This window comes from Xyrauchen texanus, chromosome 26, assembly GCF_025860055.1.
Source record: "Xyrauchen texanus isolate HMW12.3.18 chromosome 26, RBS_HiC_50CHRs, whole genome shotgun sequence".
In the NCBI taxonomy this organism is placed as follows: domain Eukaryota; kingdom Metazoa; phylum Chordata; class Actinopteri; order Cypriniformes; family Catostomidae; genus Xyrauchen; species Xyrauchen texanus.
This window is the reverse complement of record NC_068301.1, coordinates 7584293-7603581: the sequence shown is the minus strand read 5'-3', so window position 1 is coordinate 7603581 and position 19289 is coordinate 7584293. Positions and strand designations below refer to the sequence as shown.

The window sequence follows — 19289 nt, the reverse complement described above, 5'->3', positions numbered from 1 at the left end:
TAAGACTCTTTAGAATATTTTCCCGAACAGTAAAAACATGCTGGTCTTCATCCATCCATCCATCATTCACTTTCTACATTAGTTGGGTTGAAGAAGTTACTGATGTAGATGCACACATTACCAAATTTAAAGCCTGATGCTTCATATATGTGTGCAGCAGTAAGCTTTACTCCAGACTTCCTGCTCTTACATCCTGTAGTGTGACGTCCTCCTTTATTGATCTGTACTGTTTATGATGCCCTCAGTAGAGGAACACAATGCAATTTAAACATTTTGGGAAATGTTCTCTTACATTGAGAGTTCTGTTTATATGGCATGTTTCGGTGGGCTCAGGTAATGTTAATGGATATAAGTTACCTGGAATCCAGTCCTGTCCAGTCTAAGACACTTTGATTGGAAAACTCATGGCAATTAATTCAATTTCCAAAGAAAAATGGCTTTAAATATAAAGGAGCATACTCTCAAAGTAAGACAATGTTCATGAAATCATGGGGGAAAGCAAATGTTGAGACTTCTAATCTGTCTTTTTTTCTTTTACCAGATCACAACCAAGGAAGCGGTGAACTCCAAACATATAGTGAAGAATGAACCAGAACCAGAGTCATTCAGGCCCAATCTGAATGAGCCCAGTGATCTCCTGCAACCAGATCAGATCGAGAAGGCAAGTATAAATGGTTTCCATTAATTAATCTAGGATGTCTTTTAGTCCATATCTATATCTGTTGACCTCACCTGTTTTTAACTCTCCATTGCACTGGTATCTCCTCAATCTATTCAACTCTACTATTGAACAATGACCCACCCTTTATCTTTAGGTGAACTCTCATGGGTTTCTTGTGACATTTTCATTGTCTAATTGGCTCCCGAAGGACCTTATTTTATTGTCCTTTTACTAACTTGAACCCTCGTGATCTTTTCAGGGGTTTCTTACTTATTTTTTCTCTTTTATCCCAATCCTCAGCTGGCCAAGCACTTGCCCCCCAGGACGTTCGGCTATCCTTGGTCCCTGGCATTCAGCACGTCCAAACATGGCATGAGCATCAAGAGCCTGTATCGTGCCATGCAGGGCCAGGAATCGCCAGTTCTCATGGTGATCAAGGACAGTGATGGGCAGGTATGTTCATATGTGTATTTTTGATTGATGTACTGTTATAAAGATTGGTCTAGTTTATAATGGCAAGTTATCCACTATGGTATGGAGGAAGGACTCATAAATCTGGCAATTTTATATGCATATATTGGCCCTGACCCAAATGGGGCCCCTAGCCCTTGCAGTTTTCTTGAGAGTCCGCACAAATTAAGACCAAGAGGCCATAAGTTTACATCAAGTGCACCATTTGGGACAGTTTCAGTTTGTATATTTAGGTTGTGTGCATATTTGGATTCCAAGGTCCTTGTAAGTCCTTGTGTGTAGATCCTCCTGTGTTCTGCTTCATTCAAGCTTTGGATTGTTTCTGCAGCTGTTTGGAGCCCTTGCTTCAGAACCTTTTAAAGTCAGTGATGGCTTCTATGGCACAGGAGAGACCTTCCTCTTCACCTTCTGTCCAGACTTTAAGGTGAGAATATATCAATGGGGTCACTGAAGTTTTAGATGGACCGGTTCAGATGCATGAAGGTTTTAGATAAATATATTATCAATGGTTTTATTATGTATTTAGAGTTTATAATCAATTTCAGTTTGAAAACTGAAAACAAAATGTCCATTAGTAATCGACACTTTCAGTAGATTTTAAAACATATGGGCACTGTTATAGCCCAATGATGATAATGTCCAAATATTGACCAATTATTTGGCTTGGATGATATACTGTATCTGTTTATCACTATTCTATAATAAAATGATACATTGAGTTTGTGGTTTGTATTTGTCAGAAATTTAGATATCCTGTTTTCTGTTAACACTCTGAAACAACTTTAACCCTCCTAGGTTTTCAAATGGACTGGCGACAATTTGTTCTTCATCAAAGGAGATCCAGACTCCTTGGCCTTTGGTGGTGGAGGGTATGTTAATTAGTTAGCGTATGCTGCTTATTATTATCATATAATGTCTAAATTCAACTTTTCTCCCTTTAGGGGTGAATTCGGTCTGTGGTTGGATGGTGATTTGTATCACGGCAGAACTAACTCCTGTAAGACCTTTGGAAATCCAATGCTCTCAAAAACAGAAGATTTCTACCTGCAGGACATTGAGATCTGGGCCTTTGAATAGCATCCCCGCCACATGGACTCTGTAAAAAATAAATGGGTTTAGATGGCTACTTCCACAACCCCTTCACGACCTGATTGCACACTCTCCTCTTGGCTCTCAAGAAAACCTGATATAAGCCGAGCAGACTGTAAAATACAGTGTCCAATTGCCCTTTATTTCTGGAAATGCGGAGCGTTGATGGGTGTTCTTTCCTGTTTGTGACCCAGGTGTCTCAATGAAAGGGGGTTTAAGGTCATACGAACACATTTTTACCTATTGGCTGCCTGAAGTCCTCTAGTCTTGAGGATAAGGAAGGGCACCAATGAATGTTGTATAATTTCCCAAGGAGTCTAAAATAACTTTTAAAGTTGTAAAACATGGGGTTTTTAGTCCTACTACTTGTCACCTGTAGCGTTACGTCTATATCAAGCACATTATATTTAACGTCAAAACCCCAACAGGCAGTATATAATCATATGCCTGTACTTGACGTCTTATTCAGTACCGTTTTGCTGTAGAAATATGGAGTAACATGCAAATTAATATGTGGTGCCCTTTTCATACCAATAAGCTTCCTGTAATTCTCTTATTGCGTTCTGGGAGTGCTGTAGTTACAGGAGTAATGTGTCTGAAATGTCAATGAATAGGAACCAATTGCGGGGGGTTTGGGAGGGGGTGCATCTGAGGGAATATATACATATATAAATACATATAGCAATTATATATTTATACCTTTATTAGTGTACTGTGTACATACATACTTGAAAAATCGCTGTTATGAGTGAACAGTGATATGTTTTGCGCTACTGTCCTAAAGTATAATCACAATTGTACATTTTCCTTGTATATTTGTTTCAATAAATGCATTTCTATATGCACACAATGTAAACATTTCTCCAGTGTAAACCTGGGAGTGAAGAGTTTTCAACAGGTGGCTGGTGTCTTGAGACTAGCTCCTCATGTCAACAGTAACCTAGGATCTGTATATATGGTGACCTTGGCATTTTCGAGGGATCTGATGAGGGTGATGAGAGACTAATGACTGGTGCAATCAGACCCAATCTCCAGAGCTTATAGGTGACTGGTGCCAACATTAATTGAGAAAGCCAGTTACTGAAATATTTACAAAGAGCCACTCAGGGCACATTGACACAAGTTTCTGAAAAACAGGGAAAACTGATGAAGAATGTTAAATAGAAATGTTCTATTTTGTCTTGCATTGACTATACAGGAACGTATTGTGTAATTGTCTCTTAGCAGTATTCTAACTTTTAGTTCGTGCAGAGAGATGCCAATTTGCCATTGTGGCCAACTGCGCGTCTGTTGTCAGAGCAGATGTCTTGTTGTGAAGGTCTGAAGGTCTCTGCATGCTGTGGGACTGTAGATTTGATGGACTGAAAGGCCCCTCTGGGGCCACCTACGCTTTTCTGGTATTCCAATGCAGCATTTGATGCCCATGTGGAAGAATCATTAATGCCCTAAAACAACCCTGATAGATGAATATGTATCAATGTATTAACCACAATAAAGTCCATGAAATGATGACATTTTGGTGGTTTTGTGTGTATTAATGAGACTCAGGTTTTGTTCAGACAGGCAACAAAAAATCTGTTTATTTGGCATATAAAATGTGTAGTCAAATTTGGTGTATTCCAATTGTATTTCCATCTGAATGTCAGATTTCAAGTGGATTTTCCATAATTTGGTGCACAACATGTATGTAACTTCTAGGTATAGGAATTAAGGAATGTTCTCTTCCAGTCCATAGGTTGATATAGGGTGACAGCTGACTGTGGCTTATGGCATGACCATGTACAAATAAGCTGGTATTAAGCAGCAGAATACACAGTTTGGCTCTCCTTCACAGTAAGCACTTGGGAAGAGAGAAAGGAGACATCCAGGTTGTAAAACCAAGCAAAAGTGCTGGGGGAAGCTCAACCTGCAGCTAGGCAGATGTTTTCAAGGGAAACGCCATTAAATATTGCCCATGAAGTGGCCATGCCTCTAGTGGAGTGAGCTTTATGATCCAATGTGAAAGCCTTTGTTTGGAAACGGCCCTTTATGCGAAGGGTTTGAAAACCCTTAAAGCAAATTGTGATGCACACAAAAAGCTGATTTGTCTCATTATGCTCATACAATCAAAATATACATGTAACGCCCTTACAGGACGTGGTTTGTCTGAACCAAACAGAGGAGGAGAGAAAGCCTGAAGAGTGGGTTGGGCCATTCTAGCCCAACTAGTAGTACAGTTTCCTCATCCTCAGAATTTTGCTAAATAGTTGGTGAAGTAAGTGGACAGAAGGGAATGCATACTTGTGTAATTCGTCTGCACTTATAGAGCACCTTTTTAACCTTAATGGTATTCAAAGCACTTTACACTGTGTCTAATTCACCCATTCTCACACACATTTACACACCAATGACAGCAGAGCTGCCATGCAAGGCACTAGCTAGCCATTGGGTGCAACTTGGTGTTCTGTGTCTTGCCCAAGGACACTTCTGCATGTGGAGGTGTGTGGGCCAGGAATGGAACCACCAACCCTGCGATTAGTGGACAACCCGCTCTACAACCTGAGCCATAGCCGTCCCAAGGCTATTTGTGGGACAGAGCATCCAGGGCCATGAGTCAGGGAGTACCACAGACGACAGTTGCCTATGGGGATGCAAGTAGATCAATTCCGGCTTCCCCGAACCAATCCCATATCAGCAGCACGGTCTGAGGACAAAGTCTCCATTTTACTTGTATAACGCCCTGTCAAGAGAGCAAACGCATGCCATGGTTCAGGTGACCAGGATGTGCACCACACGTATCGATAGGAGATGTTTCTTGCACCAGAGAACATTCTGACGTGCCACATTCTTCAAAGCCCATTGCACACCCCCTTGGCGATTTATGTAAGCAACGACCATCATGTTGTTTCTGTTCAGAACATGAAAACCCCGGATGGCTGGCCAGAAATCCATTAATGCTAGACAATTTAGGTTCCAGGTTGTCTGAGCACCAGGGTGATCTGAACCAGTACTGAAGTGGTCTCATCTGCAATAGTCCCTGCAGAGTGACAGCTGTTGCAGAGGCCATGAGACACAGAGACCATTGAAAAAACTTCAATGGAAATGTTTTTCCCAGCTTGAATGTGTTCAAACACCGGAGAATGGAATGAATGTGTTCTTATGTCAAGTGCTTAAGCATAGAGACCGAGTCGAGATACATGCCAAGGAATGAACAGGGCGGAGGGCGCACACTCTTTGACCAGTTGACTTTGAATCCCAAACACACCAAATGCGCAAGTAACAGGTCTCTGTGTTTGCAAGTGTGTTCCTCTGACTGTGCTAAGAGTAACCAGTCGTCAAGGTAATTCATAACCTCAGTCTTAGCAGAGTGAGCTCATTTCGTGAATATGCGAGGAACAATACGGAGGGCAGGACTTTGAACTAGTAAGCAGTCCCCTCTAAGGCGAATCTCAAGAATGGCCTTTGGCGAGTGGCTACTATGTGCACGTGAAAGTACGCTTCTTTCAGATCGATTGACACAGACCATTCCATAGGGCGAACATGAGACAGAATTTGCTTTTGAGTAATCATTTTGAACGGAAACTTCACGAGTGCCCGGTTCAAGCGCCTGTGATCCAAAATAGGACATAATCCGCCTTTTTTGGTGACTATAAAAAAGCAGCTTTAAAATCCGCTGTGAGCATCGTCTGTCGATATTGTCTTTGCGTCTTTTGTGAGGAGACTTAATATCTCTGCATGGAGAACTGGTGCGTCCATGAATTGGAGAAAAAAAAAACTTTATTGTGAAAATGTTTGTGCCCCGAGTAATTGCGTCTGGGCTTGCGTCTTTTATTGGTTCGTGACACACGTTTTGCATGAAGCCAACAACATTGGAAACATATACACAATTTCGTTGATCCCAGAAACCGTCTAGGAAGGTGACTGAAGCTCTGCGGGGACTTGATGGAATAACTGCTCTCTTGGCAGCCAAAATGAACACATCCATGGGCTCTGGTCTCCGCTTCATGCAAGCCACGTCAGGAACACTGCTCTGGATTTGTCAGTAGGAAGGTGACTCGAGAACGCGATCTTGTGTTTTGGTCAAGGGCATTGGGACCTCACCAGGGCTCTGTCTCTGGTTTACTCTGTGTTGGTGCAGGGGGTGTGCTGAGTTTCATGGATGCTGTCCCGAGGAGGAGTAAGAGTGAGTCGGAGGTACCGCAGAACCCCTTCGCCTCGGCAAGAGGTGCTTGTAGGCCTGTGACTGTTTTTGGAGCACCTGAAACTTTTCGGTGAAGGCACTCATGGCTTCACCAAACAGGCCCTGTTGAGACACCTTGGCATCTAACAGCACGGCTTTGTCCCTCTCACGCATCTCTGACAAATTATGTCAGAGATGGTGCTCGGCGGACACCAGGCTACCTATAAATCTGTTGTTGGCTTGGGCGGTGATCTTGGTAGCCCAGAGAGTCATGTCAGTGGCACGGCACAGCTCCATCTGAAACAGTTCTGTTTCAGAGACTGCTCAGAGAGAAGTTCCGTAGAGCTCATCAATAGACTGTATCCACTTCTTAACTTCAGACACCATATTGTCCTTGTCCTCAGAGTGACCACCAAACATTATGGTCATCACAGGCATACTCCACTGGTGAAAACGCAGGAACAACAGAAGGAGCATGGTGGAAGGAGAGGGGACCAGACTTATCCCTCAGAAAGAGGGAGAGAGTTTTGAGTCTCATGAACTGGCAGTGAGCACAGAGTGCTGAGTGCCGCCTCTGCGTGGGCTTGACCCAGACAGAGAACACAGTGCTCGTGCCCAACGGACAAGGGGATAAACCATTCACACACAGGAAAGCATTTATGAAAGGCCATCTTGAAAAAGATGTCATTAAGTAAAGGGCTCTTTTACAGTTGAGCTCCAATGAAATTTCAATAATTCCAATAATTCAAAGAATCATTTCCATTGAGGCCGTAGAATAATCTGATCGCTGTGAGGGAAAGAAAGAGGCAAAGATGTTTTGTCTGTCTGCTGTCCCACAGGAGGAAATTCCACACATCTAACATTCAATGGCAAAGGTAGTATATAGGTGATCGCCGGAGCACCACTGGGAGTAGATGTAAACTCATATTCACCCACTGTGAAGGTGCAAATCTTGACGGTGATTCAGAAAATTAAAATCCAGTAGCAGTGCAGAGTAAAAAGGGAGAGATAACGGTACCCTGAAGAAATTCTGAAGAGCTGTGCATCACTGTATATACGCCCAATAATACCCACGGGGAGGCGGAGCACAAAGCACTCTCTGCCAATCAAAATTGGAGAGATTTAAAAGAGTTTATGTGATTGGTTACACCTGCAGCGGTAACCCAAAGTGTCAGAAATGCAGCATTGAAATGATCGACTTGAAAGGGAACTCCTGGTCTGCTCAGTTTTACCTCTGTCTTAAAGGGAAATTCTAGGCTCAATACAAGTTAAGCTTAATCGAGAGCATTTGTGCACAGTTTGGATTTCCGCAAACAAAAAAATAAATAAATAAAATATGTCCCTATTTTTCTTTAAAAAAAGCAAAAATGGAGGTTAAAGTGAGGCACTTACAATAGAAGTCAACATTGTTCATAATAATGTAAATTTTTTATTATATGTATTTTTACCATTTTACAGTTTTACTCCTAAACATTATAGTTGGATTATCTACCAAAGCTTTGCGAATCGTCTCGAGTCATTAAAAAGAATCGGTTCAAAAGAACGAATCGTCCGATTCTCTAGCGTCACAATACAGGCTTGACAGACATCGAGCAACATGGCCGCTGTGTGCGCTGCTTCCCGTGTCCTCGGGAGAAAGATTGTGACATCTAAAGCTGTGAGTCTTCACAGATTTTGAAAACACTCTTTTTAAAAGTGTCGTTTTACCAATTGCATGCCGAATGTGTAAATGCATACATTCAGTCAAAAGATGCAGTGTATTATACAGTCTATTGTGTGTTGGTTTTGTAACCATCATCTGTTGTGTTAAGTAACCAGCCTCTGTTACATAGTGGATCTGATACATGAGATTCCGCTTGCTGTTATCCTGTTTTATTAATTAGTCATGCCTTTTAACAGTTTTTGCTATAGGGATTTCCTTTTTGGAGCTTGATTGACCTCAATTAAAGTGACATTTAATAGATATAAAGTTTAATGATTTGTAAACAGGGATCCACTGAAGGTCAAGCTGGCAGCATTAGCATTAGCCATGTTATGTTATGAAAAGTTGATTTTGGAGTAGTGCTGATTTGTGATAGAAGCGATTAACTAGAGTTACCTGGTGAAATTTGTAGATGATTTTAATCAAGTTTATGTCCAAATAAACATGAATCTGTTCAAATGTTCATCAAAGAATAAGTTGATGTTATATAGCCTAATTCACTTCAGGCATTCCCAAACAGTCTACACTCTGACCTCCCAACCTTTGTTTTGTAACTAGGAATTAAATAGGCAAATTTATCATGTAAACAAATATGATACTAAAATGAATGCCAGATCTTTTCTTTTTGTTGCTGATGTGTATTTGCTCAGATATTTGTTTGCTCATATGTTGTTGTTGTTTTTGCCAGCTTCCAGCTGTGTGCCAGGCAAGCAACCGCAAACTGCATTTTTCCATCTACGGAAAAAAGGGAGAGGCAAAAGTCTCTGAAGATGTAAGTATTTGCCCTGCTACTTCCTTTGGTTTTAGTAGCTTTCATTTTGTATGCAAGTACCTGCCTCATATAGCAGAATTTTATGCATATTAGTGTGTAAACACCTTTGTGAAGGTTCGTTTAAAATGTAGTGCGGATCGTGCCTTAATTTCATCATTGCATTTTTGTATGTTTCTTCAGATCTCCACTCAGTATCCAGTTGTAGACCATGAGTTTGATGCCGTGGTGGTGGGTGCTGGTGGGGCGGGGCTGCGTGCGGCTTTCGGTCTGTCAGAGGCTGGTTTCAACACTGCCTGTGTCACCAAGCTGTTCCCCACCCGTTCACATACAGTGGCTGCACAGGTACAGAGCACATTTTCCTCTTAAATTTCTCTTGTACATTTAGCAGCATTATATTAGCTCAACAATCATTGTTTACTCACCCTCATGCCATTTCAGATGTATATGACTTTCTCTCTTCTGCAGAACACAAAGATTTTTAGAGATAATTTCCCAGCTCTGTAGGCCCATGCAATACAGTCCAAAACTTTGAAGTTCAAAAAGCATATAAAGGCAGCATAAAAGTAAGCCATATGACTCCAGTGGTGAAATCCATGCAAAATAATAGGTGCGGGTGAGAAAAAGATAAATTTTTAAGTCAGCTACTGGAAAGGGAGGACAATTTATAGACTTAACTATTGATCTGTTTCTTACCCACACCTATTATATCACTTCTGAAGACATTGATTAAACCACTGGAGTCTTATGGGTTACTTTTATGCTGCCTTTATGAGCTTTAACGTGTTGGACCCTGTTGACCAGCATTATACAGACATACAGAGCTGAAATATTCTTCTAAAAATCTTTGTTTGTGTTCAGTAGAAGAAAGAAAGTCATACACATCTGTGATGCATGAGGGTGAGTAAACGATAAGAGAGTTTTTGTTTTTGGTTGATCTATTCCTTTCAGTGCAACTGTAATCATGTTATTAGTGAAGAGCTGAGATTGAAAGGGAAGCTCTGAGATCTGTGCAGTGATTTTCACTTACAGGTGTCTAAAGTGCACAAGGGAGCTTAACCTTTGAAACTACACCTTTGATATTATTTACTGCTTTGAAAAAAACAAAAGCACTGATAAGTGTGTTATTTTAAGTATTGGTCTCATGAATATAGAATTAATATTTACATATAATTTGTCTGTTCTTAATCTGTTTCAATTCTTAAACCTTATTGTCTTATAACATATATATTTGTTTCACCCTAAATAATATAGGGTGGGATTAATGCTGCATTAGGCAACATGGAGAATGATGACTGGCGTTGGCACTTTTATGACACAGTGAAGGGATCTGATTGGCTGGGAGATCAGGATGCCATTCACTACATGACAGAGCAGGCCCCTGCTGCAGTTGTGGAGGTGAGGGATGGTTACATGACCTGTCGTTTCCATTATGACCTTGTATGTGATCAGGGGGAAGTGGATAAAAATAATGATTTTTAACATTATGTAGCCTCAGTGTATTTGATAGACATTATTATAGTAGGTCACTTTGTACATTCGTGAAATGCTTACAGTTTTAATGTTGTATAATGATTATGTATGCTGAGTCCAATTAAGGATGTTTGATTAATGCCACTAACTGAACGATAATGGCACTAAATGAGCACCATTTTTTGAGAGCAAATCAACAAGGTAATTTGTGTCTAAGGTGGATAGTAAAAATGTAGCTACTAGGCATGTAACAATACACAAATTTCATGATACGTTACATAGCCTCATGATAAGATGTGATACCATATGAGCACCCACAAAGGTTTCCGTCAAACTTGTTCAAGGATTCAACGTCAATATCTTTTAAATCATAAATGCCACAAAGGTGTCTGACATTGTAACAAATAGCAAAGGTCTAAGTAACTTAAGCAACAGCACTGCATTTATTTTGTTTCATTGTTGAGAAAATCTAATATGAACTCACAATTTTCTTGTTTTTCTTGAGAAAGTAAGTTTGTCTACACTCTAGTCATTTATATTTGTGTAGCATTTTTAACAATACACAATTTTATAGAATATCTTGCCTTGTCTAAAAGCCCCCTGTGAACAAGCTGAAGTGACTGTAGCAAGGAAAAACTCCTTTCAATGTTATTTAGTGGTGAAAAAAAACCTTGAGAGGAACCTGAACTCTAGTTTTATGATATATGTACATAATCCAATATTATTTAGTGGCTTGAGCAAAAAACGGTCAGCACACGTCATTTGTTTTGTTTACCCTCTTCCTCCATTTCACTTTGCATGTAAACTTAACCGCTGTTATTACTGGCTTATAACATGTGCGCATGTCAAAAGCAGATCATTATAAGTCTCATGTAATCAGGGGCCTGAGTAGCTTAGCAAGTAAAGACGCTGACTACCACACCTGGAGTCGCAAGTTCGAATCCAGGGCGTGCTGAGTGACTCCAGTCAGGCTTCCTAAGCAACCAGTTGGCCCAGTTGCTGTGTGGTGGCTGTGTGTTGAGTTGTGCGTGGATGCCGCGGAGAATAGCGTGAGCCTCCACATTCACTAAGTCTACATGCTATACCACTACAGTACAATTTACTTGCCGTTTGCCATCGATCTTCAAGCCTATGTACTGTAATGTGTGTTGCTCTGTTTTCCTGTGAGCGCTCAGCGCCGTCTCTCCTGGGAGAAGAATGTTCAGTAGCTCACAATATTGTGTTGCTTAGTTTTAATCTTCCTATAATTTGTTTATGTATCGTGCAATACATCTGGTATTCTATACTGTGCTTCGTATCATATGATACAATATTGTTTTACACCCCTAGTAGCTTTATAGTTTTCGCAGCATTGGCCACAATCTCACAGCAGCTCAGCAGAGTTCACATGCTATTTCAATATCAGTAAATTTAGAAGCCTTTTTTAATATGATCCGATTTGTCATTTTCTTTCATTATCACATAGTTGTAGTCTGTATTTAAATCACCATCTGATGCTGTGACTCCTCAGTTGGAGAACTTTGGTATGCCGTTTAGCCGAACAGATGATGGGAAGATCTATCAGCGTGCCTTTGGAGGTCAGAGTCTCAAGTTCGGTAAAGGAGGTCAGGCTCACAGATGCTGTTGTGTTGCAGACAGGACGGGTCACTCCCTTCTACATACACTCTATGGACGGGTGAGTGAAATGTGGGTGTGATTTGGGCTGGTGTGTCTTAAACTTTCCAAGACATCCATCATGTCAGCTATTTCAAATTGGTTTGTTTCTTGAAATGGAAAGATTAAATCCTGTCTAATTGTCTGTTGATGTCTAGTCTTTAAGGTATGACACCAGCTACTTTGTGGAGTATTTTGCCCTGGATCTGCTGATGGAGGATGGAGAGTGTAAGGGAGTCATCGCGCTGTGCATGGAGGATGGATCCATCCACCGTTTCAGAGCCAAGAACACAGTCATTGCCACCGGGTGAGAGAAATAAGTTTAACATCTTATGCTTTCAGGGGATTTTGTTTTTAAAGGGAATAGTAGAAATGTTTTTTCTTAGAATAATGATTCTTCAGAATGTTTTTTTTTTCTTTTCCTTAATTGGAAAACAAAATTATTGTTTTCTTTTTTACTTTATTTATTAATTTAGTTTTACTTATTTTTTAAAAAAATTTTATTGTTTAAAATTAAAAATAATAAATTGATTTAATAATAAATAAAAGAAAATAATTATAAGAAAAAATTATAAATAAATATGTAACTACTAGTTTTCAGTGAATTATGTTGTTAAACTGAGGTTGCTCATATTATTATTAATACAACATGCCATTTATATCATGCAAATAAAGTAAATATTGAATTTTCTCTGCAGTGGTTATGGCCGCACATATTTCAGCTGTACATCAGCCCACACCAGCACAGGGGATGGAAATGCTATGGTGACACGTGCAGGTCTTCCCTGCCAGGATCTTGAGTTTGTTCAGTTTCACCCCACAGGTGAGCAGCTTTATTTTAGAAACATGGGATAGTCCTATAAAAGACCCTCTCTTATTTATACAGTATCTTTAGCATAACTTTATTCTTTGGCCTTGGGTTACTGCCTCAGTCAACATGTTTTGCTAATGATGTGTTCTGCAAATTTCTAAGTGTTGACCTAACTATAGGTTGGAATATTAATATCTCTCATATGTCATAAAATGCATGTTCTTTTATTATCTAACAGTCATATATATATATATATATATATATATATATATATATTATATCAGTATCTCACAAAAGTGAGTACACCCCTCACATTTTTGTAAATATTTGATTATATCTTTTCATGTGACAACACTGAAGAAATGACACTTTGCTACAATGTAAAGTAGTGAGTGTACAGCTTGTATAACAGTGTAAATTTGCTGTCCCCTCAAAATAACTGAACACATATCCATTAATGTCTAAACCGCTGGCAACAAAAGTGAGTACACTCCTAAGTGTAGTACATCCCTCATACTGGTCACTGGAAGTTCAACATGGCACCTCATGGCAAAGAACTCTCTGAGGATCTGAAAAAAATTATTGTTGCTCTACATAAAGATGGCCTAGGCTATAAGAAGATTGCCAAGACCCTGACACTGAGCTGCAACATGGTGGCCAAGACCATACAGCGGTTTAACAGGACAGGTTCCACTCAGAACAGGCCTCGCCATGGTCGAACAAAGAAGTTGAGTGCACATGCTCAGCGTCATATCCAGAGGTTGTCTTTGGGAAATAGATGTATGAGTGCTGCCAGCATTGCTGCAGAGGTGAAGGGGTGGGGGGGTCAGCCGGTCAGTGCATCAAATTGGTCTGCATGACTGTTATCCCAGAAGGAAGCCTCTTCTAAAGATGATGCACAAGAAAGCCCGCAAACAGTTTGCTGAAGACAAGCAGACTAAGGACATGGATTACTGGAACCATGTCCTGTGGTCTGATGAGACCAAGATAAACTTATTTGGTACAGATGGTGTCAAGCATGTGTGGTGGAAACCAGGTGAGGAGTACAAAGACAAATGTGTCTTGCCTAGAGTCAAGCATGGTGGTGGGAGTGTCATGGTCTGGGGCCGCATGAGTGCTGCCGGCACTGGGGAGCTACAGTTCATTGAGGGAACCTTGAATGCTAACATGTACTGTGACATACTGAAGCAGAGCGTGATCCCCTCCCTTCGGAGACTGGGCCGCAGGGCAGTATTCCAGCATGATAATGACCCCAAACACACCTCCAAGACGACCACTGCCTTGCTAAAGCAGTGCTGGAAAATAATGGTGGCCACACAAAATATTGACACTTTGGGCCCAATTTGGACATTTTTACTTGTGTAATAACTCTATGTTGAGTTATTTTGAGGGGACAGCAAATTTACACTGTTATACAAGCTGTACACTCACTACTTTACATTGTAGCAAAGTGTCATTTCTTCAGTGTTGTCACATGAAAAGATATAATCAAATATTTACAAAAATGTGAGGGGTGTACTCACTTTTGTGAGATACTGTATATACACACACACTCAAATATGGTTGTCATTTTTTGCTCGGTTTACGACGTAAGCTTTACATGCATGTGTGTTGAAAAAATATATAACAATATATCGATATGAGGCCCCTCCCTCTTTTGCTCTCCGCCAACCACTGTTGCTGGTTTCAAATGACCTATGATGTAATCCCTGTAGGTATCTACGGAGCTGGTTGCCTGATTACAGAGGGTTGCCGTGGTGAGGGTGGAATCCTAATCAACAGTGAAGGCGAGAGGTTTATGGAGCGTTACGCACCAAATGCCAAAGATTTGGCCTCTAGGGACGTGGTCTCAAGGTCTATGACCATTGAGATCCGGGAAGGAAGGTATACGTCTTTACCATAATGTTAACCTTTCTGTTGGATGCCCATTAACACAGTCTCTGGTTTTTAAGTTGGGGACAAGAACCCCATTTTAATAGATATTATTGTATTTTTTTCCTTATTTTTATTAGCCTTCATTATAGCTTGTTTTTAAATTTTGTAAAATATTGACAGTTGGCATGTCACTGATTTTACTGCATAAATCTGGAACTGTTTTATAATGTTTTAAAAAAATTTCCACCATGTGTTCCATCAGAGGTGTTGGTCCAGACAAAGATCACGTCTACCTGCAGCTCCATCATCTTCCACCCCAACAGTTGGCTGCTCGCCTGCCAGGTATCTCCGAAACCGCCATGATCTTTGCCGGAGTGGATGTCACAAAAGATCCCATTCCTGTATTACCCACCGTCCACTATAACATGGGTGGCATCCCCACCAACTACAAAGGACAGGTATCCTGTGCGCGTGTGTGTGTGTGTGTAGAATGTAAACGCTATAAAAATAAACTATGATGGCTTTTCATGGATGAAACTCACTAAATTATGATTATTTTGAGTAAAAACTTAGTCAACATGAAATCTATATTGGCCCTCTTTTACTTTATAATTTTTTTGTGGATTTTTCCCTTTTTTTTCTCCTAATTTGGCATGCCCAATTCCCAATGTGCTTTTAAGTCCTCGTGGTCACGTAGTGATTCACCTCAATCCGGGTGGTGGTGGACGAATCCCAGCTGCCTCCGCTTCTGAGACCGTCAACCCGTGCATCTTATCACGTGGCTTGTTGAGCCACGGACACATAGCGCGTGTGGAGGCTTCATGCCACCCACTGCGGCATCCACGCTGAACTCACCATGCGCCCCACCGAGAACTAACCACATAGCGACCACAAGGAGTATGTACATGTGACTACATGTGACCTTTCCTCCTACCACCTGTCATACAGAGGCAACTTGTCATGCTCCAAACAAACCCAAATAGAGAAAATAAAATTCTGCCCTACATTTTTGGTTTTACATGGAAATTACACATTTAGGCTGTAAAATGTGTTGCATATTGACTTTAAAAGTTCAAATCGGAGCTTGCAAGCTGCATTCTCATGATTACACCATAATAATAATAACATCATGTCTCTAATCCTCACAGGTCATCACCTATAAAGATGGAGAGGATAAGGTGGTGCCAGGCCTGTACGCCTGTGGCGAGGCCGGCTGTGCGTCAGTACACGGTGCCAACCGCCTGGGCGCCAACTCTCTGCTGGATTTGGTTGTGTTTGGACGTGCTTGTGCCAAGACCATTGCTGAGATAAACACTCCAGGTAGCTGCACAATTTCCAGAATGCATGATTTTTCTTGAAGAACTCGTATGTAATTATCTAAATGATGATATTATCCAGAGAAGGTCATCAGATTGATTTCAGGTCATCAGTAGAGAAGTAATTTATTTATAGATTTTCATAATTGTTTAAATAAAACGTAAAATATTTGCATGGCGATTTAATCCTGCCTCGTAGGAGAGAAGCTGTCACCATTAAAATCCAACGCAGGAGAAGCATCTGTCGCAAATCTGGACAATATCCGCTTTGCAAATGGCAGTACCAGAACCTCAGAGATCAGGTTGAACATGCAGAAGGTACACCATCACTTCATGCAGTTCTTTAAATGATGAAATAATAAAAACATCACTGAAATTGCCCTTTTTTGACATAGTTGAAGGGTAGGGTTGCCTCTATAAATACTTGATAAACTCAGAAAACATACATTTCTGATTAGACATCCATTAGTTTATGTTAAATTAACAGGATTTAACCTGGGATGGTTATTCCAAATTCTAGAGTGCTACTTTCCAAACAATTTAATCTAATTTTCTCATCTCATTTTGGCCTTCAGACTATGCAGGGTCACGCTGCTGTCTTCCGCACCGGAGACGTCCTGAAGGAAGGCTGCATCAAGATGGACAGTGTCTACAAGTCGATGGATGACATTAAGACATTTGATAGAGGTCAGTAGAGAGACCTTTGTTATGATTTTGTCTGGTATAGAATAATTAAGTGACTTGACAAAGCTGCAATAAGGAGTGGCCTTACTGTGAAGATTGCTATTTATGAAATCAGTTATTAGAATATTACTGCTCATCATGCCATAATCTGCATTACTTTAAACAGCAACTGAAAGTTGTGTTGTTTTGTAATATGAATTGATCTTATTGCAATTTGTTGTAGTGAAGCTGAAGCTAAATTAATCTCTGTAACCTCAGGTATTGTGTGGAACACTGATCTGGTAGAGACGTTGGAGCTGCAGAATCTGATGTTAAATGGAGTGCAGACAATCGTCTCCGCTGAGGCCCGTAAAGAGAGCAGGGGTGCTCACGCCCGAGAGGACTTTAAGGTAAACTTTATTAAACCAGTACACCTTCCTAAGGCTAACTCTGTTATGTTACAGTGCTATAATTGATTTTTAATAACTTGTATTGCATGTATAGACTACATTCTATACATATATTATTGTAAACATTTGACCGTTATTTGTGATGTTTTGTTGTCTTGCAGCTTAGTAGGAATTGTACTGTTAAAGATACAGTTGATATTCATGTTGTGTTTTTAATTGTGCTTCAGGTCCGTGTGGATGAGTATGATTATTCCAAGCCACTGCAGGGACAAGTGAAAATACCTTTTGAGCAGCACTGGAGAAAACACACTTTGTCCTATGTGGATCCCAAGACAGGAAAGGTAAGCATGTAATTGACCCTTCGCTAAGCTCCACCCCTCATGATTACCATCTCTTGCTCTGACAAGCTTTGCTGAACTCATAGGAATGAATGGGGGATTGCCATGAACTGTGCTGTGTTTGGCTAAATACTCTCATAAGTGGAATTGATAATAATTGGGCCGAAATGAAAAGTGACATTGTAAAGCATATTTATCTGACATGTTTTCTGAATAACATTGTTATTTGATTGAAAACTGTTGAGACTGTGAATCAGAATTGGGGCAAACGAATATCACAGTCACTTGAAAAGAGAAAAGCATCATTTGATGGCAATGCACACCTGATAACATTAGTGTAAGTGAACAGAACTGCTCATAACGTCTCATAACACACTCACTATTATGCTGTGAACTTTTTATTTACTATCACCTTTACTAAGACATGAAACAGTACATAAATGAATTAACGATAAGTTATTGGCTTTAATTTACCTTGGAGTAAATGTAGGTGTTCTTGCTAATGTTCAAACATTATACATGTTCATTTGGGAATGAAGGCTGACACACGCAGTTTTATACATAGCATGCTCTTCTCTATTTTTTTAAAGATTTAAAAATGAAAGGAAAAAAAAAACACTGGGTACCTCATTTTTTTACTTTTATTTGTGTGTGTGTGTGTGTGTGTGTGTGTGTGTGTGTGTGTGTGTGTGTGTGTGTGTGTGTGTGTGTGTATATATATATACACACACACACACACACACACACATATAAAATTTCTATACATTTCTGCTTTAAACTGCTCGCACACATTACTCACATAAACTCTTATTAGAAAACAGCAAATGCTTGTCAGAGAGATGGCAGACGGCAACAATTGCTAAGATATGATTGGCCAGAAACATTGAAGGTGGGCTTAGTGAATGATCATTTGATCCTCTGATTTATTGTGATAAGCCTGTACCAAAGTATGTTAGCTTTCCTTTGTTTGCCTTCAAAGGAATGTTCTGGGTTCAGTGCAATTTAGGCCCTGGTGACAGCCTTTGTTGCATAATGTCGATTGCCACAAAAATGTACTCATCCCGCTGCTTTGTTTTGTTGGCAGTTACAGTATTGCACTCGTATTGGAGGTAAACCAGGCCTGATGGGTTTAAAAGCAGAAATGTTAACCTTATATTTTTGTTAAAGCATTTACATTAATAATTCAGGAAATCTATATATTATTTGAGCTAAAGTGTAGCCTAAATTGTTCTTTTTGAAATGGGACTACTTTTCTAGGGGGATGGAATTCAATGGTGTTTGCTCCATGTAAACGGTACCTTTTTGGTATCCTTGCACCTGTTGTGCTAAAGTTAAAAGGTTTATTGGCATTATGTGGAGATGACATTGAATTTGAAAATTGGACTAGTAAGCAATTCTGTCTCTAGGCTTATGCCAACACATGTAATGTTTAAATCTTGTGGCTATACTTATAAAATAGCTTGTATTTTAAAGTTTATTGGTATAGTTTACTTAATGGTAAGTGTTAGTATAACTGTGATTATTTTTTGGTTGAAGATTAAATAAATTTGTAGTCAATATTATGACAAATTCTGTCAACATAGCTTAATTTTGAACCTGGAACACTCCTTTAATCTGCCTTGTGAGTCTGCATACATACATACATGTATGTTAGAATGAGCTAACATGAACAAACTTGTGTTTCAGGTTACTCTTGAATACAGACCTGTAATTGACACCTCTCTGAACGCTGAAGACTGTGCTGCCATTCCCCCTGCCATCCGTTCCTATTAAACACATACCAAAATACCCCATCTGACTCCGCCTCAGTGCTTATTTATAATCAGCCAATACATTAATGATTTGAATAATGAATATCTTGCTTTTGACGTTGCACGACTTCAGTAAAATATGACTATA

General features: G+C 40.0%; 2 protein-coding genes across 4 annotated transcripts in view; both read left to right on the top strand.

Annotated features, from left to right (window-relative positions):
• Positions 1-3728, top strand: part of LOC127620338 (oxidation resistance protein 1-like) — a 73448-nt gene extending 69720 nt beyond the window's left edge. For all 3 annotated transcript variants that reach the window (XM_052093542.1, XM_052093541.1, XM_052093543.1), the window contains 5 exons: positions 542-661; positions 962-1114; positions 1461-1556; positions 1928-2001; positions 2074-3728. In XM_052093542.1, the coding sequence (XP_051949502.1) occupies positions 542-661; positions 962-1114; positions 1461-1556; positions 1928-2001; positions 2074-2209 (579 nt within the window). In that variant the 3' untranslated portion in view covers positions 2210-3728. The remainder of the gene's footprint in view (positions 1-541; positions 662-961; positions 1115-1460; positions 1557-1927; positions 2002-2073) is intronic.
• Positions 3729-7965: 4237 nt separating this feature from the next.
• On the top strand, positions 7966-19181 carry LOC127620335 (succinate dehydrogenase [ubiquinone] flavoprotein subunit, mitochondrial-like). The gene is made up of 15 exons (XM_052093536.1): positions 7966-8037; positions 8771-8854; positions 9035-9196; positions 10106-10249; positions 11835-11999; positions 12136-12284; positions 12676-12800; positions 14504-14672; positions 14926-15121; positions 15812-15983; positions 16179-16297; positions 16555-16666; positions 16922-17052; positions 17280-17393; positions 19077-19181. Exons 1-15 carry the CDS (start codon positions 7978-7980, stop codon positions 19161-19163), a joined length of 1989 nt encoding a protein of 662 aa, XP_051949496.1. The 5' UTR covers positions 7966-7977; the 3' UTR covers positions 19164-19181.
• Positions 19182-19289: the final 108 nt, after the last annotated feature.